We start from the raw sequence: 6,767 nt of genomic DNA on the forward strand, positions 1-6,767 counted from the left end.
ATCTGCCTAGGAAAGTAATCTGATTCCTTAAATTTTAAAATCTTGTGTTTGTTTTGGTTTTTAATTAAACTGGGAAAGTAATCAGAATCCCAGAACAAGGAAAGTTAGTACAACTTTCCAGGATTCTGAATCCTAACTTTTCTTGAGTATTCTTTTTCCAAGATTTAGGATTCCTACATATTTAATGCAATATAGTACTCCCTCCGTTCCAAGGAAGATGACCCCTTTCTTGGGCGGTACGGGATTTTATGCAACTTTATTTTGTGTGTTAAATGGAGAGAGTAAAGTAAGAGAGAGGGGATAAAATAGAGATAAAGGGGTTTCCATTTTAAGTAATGGGTCATCTTGGTTGGGACAAACCAAAAAGGAAAGTGAGTCATCTTTAATGGGACGGAGGGAGTATAATTTTATTATTATTATATTAATTAATGTTTCAAAAATAATTTATATTATAAATCATACTTAATTTCAATATAATAAATATTATTATTAAAATTATCATAATTATAATTATATTATTATAATATTTAAATATAATGTATTATCATAGTAATAATTAATAATTTATTAAAAAAACAAAATATAATTATATAATATAAATCATATAAGAATAAATAATAATTATTATTTTATAAATTAATAATTAATCAATAAATCGTATTGAAATTTAAAATTATAAAATTTAAAAATTATATCTTTAAATACTTTGGTTATAATAATAATAATTATATATATTATTAATTATTTATGATTATAATATAATACTCCATGTAACTAAAAATACAATTATATTATTATATATTATGATGGATAATTCATATTTAAACTATCCATAGCAATAAATAAATATAATAATGTAATAATTATTATTTATAATTAATAACTTATTCAAAAAATTGTATTATTATTCTTTTTTATAAATAAAAATAATAATAAGTATATTTTTAGTTAGTGTTTAAATCAAATATAAAATTTAAAATCTTGATATTTTTCAAACGCAGGAAAGTAAAGTTATTAAGAATCACATTCTGTGGATTCATGTTCCTGTGAATCATTTTCCTTGCCAACTTTACTTTCCCGTCAACCAAACATGACCTAATAAAGTTTTGTTCGATTTTATTCACATTTCGGCTTCATTTTGTTTCATTTTTTTCAAAAATATCAATATTCAATTCGATTCAATTTGAGTATCTAAAAAATTGTAAAAACCTTTTTTAATAGTATTATACTCCCTGATAAATACGGACTTTTGGTGGGACACTGATTTTAATGTAAAATTAGTAAATTAATAGATGAAAAAAAAAGATAATAATTATATTATATAGGGGTAATTTGTTACTCAAATATTTTCTAAATTCAAAAATTCAAGATTTTTAAGAGTGAACTAAAAAGAAAATTGTTCATATTTATCGAAACAGGTAAGTAGTATACATACAAATATGAACATAAATATATTATGGATTTTGAAATTTTAAATTAATGTGTGACTCAATAAAGATAAAGGTTTTGACATCAAAGTAGATCTCAATCATAACCAATTTTTATGTTAGGTTTTAAATAAATGAAATGATAAATAGCTAGAAATCATAATTCTCAATGTATAATAATACTCTCTTCGTTATGTGGTAGTTGAGTCATTTCATTTTCTGCACTCGTTTTGAAAAAATAATAATAAATAGTAAAAATGAAGAGAAAAAAAAAGTAAAGTAAGTGACAAAATAAAATAAATAAGAGTCTTATCTACATTATTATCTCTCTCTCTCTTATTTTACTTTTTCTCCACTTTAACTATTTGTTATCATTTTTTTAAAAATGAGTGCAGAAAATGAAATGACTCAACTGTCGCGGAACAGAGGGGAGTAGTAAATTAGTAATATAATTAATTGGAATAATCACAAATAGCTCTATTAGACTATCATCATCAGTGACCCTCACCCAACCCAACCCCAATCAACTTTTTAAATAAAATACTCACACAATCCAACTTCAATCAACTTTTTAAAATAAAATACTCATCTCTTTCATCCACAGATATAACTCCCAACTTAAAAGAGCATCCGCAGCGGTCGTCCGTTCCAGCGGCGCGGCGAGCGCTGTCCACCGCTGCGCGCTGTACGTCCGTGCCGACGGCTAGCCGGTGCTCTTAAACAAGAGCACGTCTGTGCCGCTGAGCAGGCTGACGTAGCGGCACGCGATTGGCCAACGGCAATTTCTTTTTCTTTTAATTACTTTTTTTTAAATTCGAAAATAATACCAAAAATTTAAAAAAAAATGGATTCCCAAAAAATAAAGCCGTTTATTATTATTTTTTGAATTTTTTTTTTAATCCCAAAATCATATATAAATACACACATTCATCATCCACTTTTCACATCAAATTATCTCTCATTCATATTTGTTCTTACAACTCATCTACATCTTCCTCTCTCACTCAAACCCTCTCTAAAAAATTTAAAAATAGATTTCACCGATATCATTGCGGAAGCGGAGCGCGAAGAACAAGAATACTATGAACAATATTGTGCCACCTATGAAGCCTATGTCGCCGCCAATACCCCTGCCCCTCCTCTTCGACCAACTAGATCAACTCACCGCTACAAGAACCCACATTGAGCTACAAGAAGACCTAATCAAACACATTTGGACGAAATTCGGCAACGAGTAGTGGGTCTTTTTAATTTTATGAATTTAATCATGTAATTTTTATTTTTTAGGATTTGAATTATGTAATTTTTTATTTTTTGGTAATTTGTAATAGTATTCAGGGTATTTTTAATGCATTTTAATATTTTGGAAATGTTTTTATTTAAATTGAATAATAGAATGGTGAGACCCTTGAACTTGTCTTTGCGGAAGAGCATGAATGTGAGTGTTGTGCTCTTGCCTAAGAACATGGAGTAAAAGTGGGTTCAGAAATATATTTGCATGTGACACTAAACTAAGACATGTGAGACACACTTGCAGTAAAGCATGTGACATATATCAATAATTTTTGCAGGATAATGCATGTGATACGGAAATCATATTTTCACCAAAACATGTGATAGACACTTACAGTGATGCATGTGACATTTCAAAAACTTTTGTAAGATAATGCATGTAGCACTAAACTCATATCTACAAATGCATGCAATAAAAAACTGATGCTTGTGAAATCTCAATTGCTCTTGCAAAAAAATTCATGTGGCCAAATTTATATCTGCAAATACATGTGATAAAAAACTGATGTTTGTGACATCTCAATTATTTTTGCAGGAAAATGCATGTAACACCAAAACTCACATCTGCAAATGCATGTGATAAAGAAATGATGCTTGTGACATCTCAATTATTTTTGCAGGAAAATGCATGTGTCACGAAAATCATATCTAAAAATGAGTTCTATATGTTAAGTGATATATATAGAAAAATGAAGCACAATATAGTACTCACTCCGTCCCGCTTAAGATGACACGTTTTCCTTTTTAGTTCGTTCAAACTAAGATGACACATTTCATTTTTTGGAAACTTTCTCTCTCCAATTAATACACTCAAACCACTTTTTTCTCACTCCTATCAAAATATCTATCTTTCTTTATCTCTCTACTCTAATACTTATACCGACATTTTCTCTCTTCAATTAAACACTTTAACCAATAACTCCTAAAATCCCGCGCAGGCTAAGGAATGTGTCATCTTAGTCGGGACGGAGAGAGTAGCAAATAATAAAAAAATTTAAGCATAAATAAAAAAAAATGAAGTAGTTCACGTCATTTTTTGGAAGAGTAGTTCACGTGATTTTTTTGGAAAAATAATTCACATGATTTTTTTGGATGAATAATAATCATTGAATAAAAGAAATTAATAATTAAAAATAATAAAACATTTTAATGTTCAACCACTAAAAATAAGACATGTAACTTGACCCCCACTTTTTCTATGGGTCGACAGGGTTACACCAAACAACGAGAGGGGTTGGAGTAATTGATTTTAGAATTATTTTTATTTATTGCTATTTTGTCTTTTTGTGTGTGACCTTGCTTCCAATATAACTGATGAAAGTAGTCTTACAAAAGTTACTAACAAAAGATATAATAATGAAATATGAAATTTCATTTATATTATGGATGGTTCGGACGTCTGGAATCGGTTCGCGACGTCATCTACCTAGGGTGAAGGCAATGAAAGCAGCCGCAGACGAGGACAGACCCAAGCCAAGCACCCCCAAAGCTCCCTCTTTCCCTGTCTCCTAATCCAAATATTTGTTCAAGACACTCAATACTAACATTGGTCGAATGAGTCTGTAACAACATGACTAGACGATTGGAGCCCTCCAACATCAATTAATAAAATATGTCCAAAGTAAAGAATAGAACAGTGAGATGAAATGAATTGTCATAGGTGTGTAGTCTTTTAAGTCTTAATTAAGAGATGAAATTAAAAAATGATTAACCGGTATACTCTATAAGTCTATAAGACCATAAATAAATTAACAAATCTCTCGCAAGACTTGAATTGAATTGAATTGGTATGCCGCAATTGATCAGGTTGTAAGTGAAAATAAAGAATATTAGCAATTGAGGTTGTAAGCGGACCAGAGCAAGTGAAATCTCGAAAAATCTCGAAATAATCTTCTTCACAAACGACTATATATATTTCATCCAAGCAAAAATTAGGGAGGCCTTGTATATATGGACCAACGATCCAAATTCCAAACCATAACCCATCCAAAAATCAGAATTTAATTCACAACAAAAACCTTAAAATTCCTGTGACGCAGAACCGATCTCTTTATCCCTTCCGCCAGTCTTCTTCGGCAACAGAGTCTGGTGAATATTTGGCAAAACACCTCCATTAGCTATCGTCACATGCCCCAACAGCTTACTCAACTCTTCATCGTTCCTCACTGCCAGCTGTATGTGACGGGGAACAATCCTGTTCTTCTTGTTGTCTCTAGCAGCATTTCCAGCAAGTTCCAGCACCTACACAAATCAATAAATTGCATATTCACAAATTCAATACAAAATTTAGGGGAAAACACACAATTCAACACTGCAGTAACAAAATTAAATCTAGAATATCAGATTTTTTATGAATCGAAAAATTGCAACACTCAATTGACGCGATTTGATGCAATCGGAAGTGTGGTAAGTACGAATTTAGGATATCACGTTTTTGATGAATAGAAAATTTGCAAAACTCAATTGACGAGATTTGATGCAATCGGGAAGGCGAATGCAGCAGATCTAAAAGGTAATTACCTCAGCGGTGAGGTACTCAAGGACAGCGGAGAGATAGACGGGGGCGCCGGCTCCGACGCGCTCGGCGTATTTACCGGCCTTGAGAAAACGCGCGATTCTGCCGACGGGAAACTGGAGACCGGCTTTGGAGGAGCGAGAGACGGATTTGGAGGCCTTGGGCTTGCCTCTTCCGCCTTTGGTGGTAGATGCGGCGTTGGAACTCATTATCAGTGAAGCGGTTGATTGGTAGCTTGCAAACCCTTGGACTGAATTGAGGGATTTTGGAGAGTGACGAATGATTGAAAGCGTGAGGGACGCAGGTTTATATAGGGATGAATGGTGAATTCTGATTGGCTGGAGGGGTGAGGGCGCGGATTGCCACATTCGTATCGAGAATTATATGGAGCGAGGATTTTGAATATGTTGCCGCAATCGGCAAATTATTTTGGCGGGAGTTATTGTGCCGCAATCGGAATATTGGGTTGGGCCTGATTAAATAAAATATCTAATTAACTGCTCCTTATGTCCACTATTAATTAATCGTCTCATTTTGGCATTGTCGACAATCTGATTTGAATTTTTACTATTTTTAATAATAGATCCAGCATTATACTAATTTTATTTCACTCATATATCACTATAAAATTAATATTTTCTCTGTTCCGTTAAAAATGAAATGTTCTCCTTTTTAAGTAGACCATTAAAAATGAAATGTTTCTTAAAGTGGAAACAACTTCATCTCTACTTTTTCTTCTCTTTTCAATAATTCAAAAAACAACATTCCATAAAATACCGTGCCGAAAACCAAATGTTTCATATTTAATGAGACGAAGGGAATATATAAACCCAATTTTCACTAATCTTTTACATTCACTTTCTACTTAAAACTTGTGTCCGGCCAAACTTGGCCATTGTGGAAGAATAAAGGCATTTTAATTGATACTATTAAAACTTCCACCTAGATTTTGTTAATATTCGTAATTAGAATATATCAATTCATCGACAATCAAAATTTAAAAAACCATTCATTTAATAAATGCTTATAAGTTATAAAGATAATGGATGCTTACAGCAAAATCCATCCAGATCACACAAACTATCTCCACTATCTTTTGGGTAACTCTTTCAATTAAAGTAGGCAAAATGCCATAAATATCATTATTGTTCGACTTGCTATAATATTTCACATGTAGTTTTTGTGATATACATATTTCAGTACTGATTTAGACACATAATGTCTTCAAGCCATAATACCCCTATGTTACTTTGCCATAGTTATATTTTATATTGTGACTAATTTATCCTAATATCATATTAAATGAATATATATCTAGTTAAGAAAAATCAAATCAAATTAAATACATTTATCTAAATGCATGTTCATTAATTAGAGATAAACTTGAATCATGCATAAAAGTTATAAATGGATTTCAGAAAAATTCATATGTATATATATCCTTTTGCCATGTTAATTAATACGTATTTAAAAAAATATTAATTTAGATTATAAATTTATCATTATAGTAGTATTAATTTAAACACCATATA

General features: G+C 31.1%; 1 protein-coding gene across 1 annotated transcript; it reads right to left on the reverse strand.

The window, feature by feature from the left end:
- Positions 1-4,614: 4,614 nt before the first annotated feature.
- LOC125190185 (histone H2AX-like) lies at positions 4,615-5,524 on the reverse strand. Its single transcript, XM_048087404.1, has 2 exons — positions 5,241-5,524; positions 4,615-4,961 (listed from the first exon to the last, which is right to left on the reverse strand). The coding sequence occupies exons 1-2, from the start codon at positions 5,442-5,444 to the stop codon at positions 4,740-4,742; spliced, it is 426 nt and encodes a 141-aa protein (XP_047943361.1). The 5' UTR covers positions 5,445-5,524; the 3' UTR covers positions 4,615-4,739.
- Positions 5,525-6,767: the final 1,243 nt, after the last annotated feature.

The sequence above is a fragment of the Salvia hispanica genome, chromosome 5, assembly GCF_023119035.1.
Source record: "Salvia hispanica cultivar TCC Black 2014 chromosome 5, UniMelb_Shisp_WGS_1.0, whole genome shotgun sequence".
Taxonomy (NCBI): Eukaryota; Viridiplantae; Streptophyta; class Magnoliopsida; order Lamiales; family Lamiaceae; genus Salvia; species Salvia hispanica.

What these genes read in the sequence shown, in the direction of transcription:
- LOC125190185 (XM_048087404.1), bottom strand. Translation starts at nt 5,444, where the DNA reads ATGAGTTCCAACGCCGCATCTACCACCAAAGGCGGAAGAGGCAAGCCC. An exon ending in TTGAGTACCTCACCGCTGAG is followed by an intron (nt 4,962 to 5,240) that starts GTAATTACCTTT and finishes TGATTTGTGTAG; the next exon opens with GTGCTGGAACTTGCTGGAAA.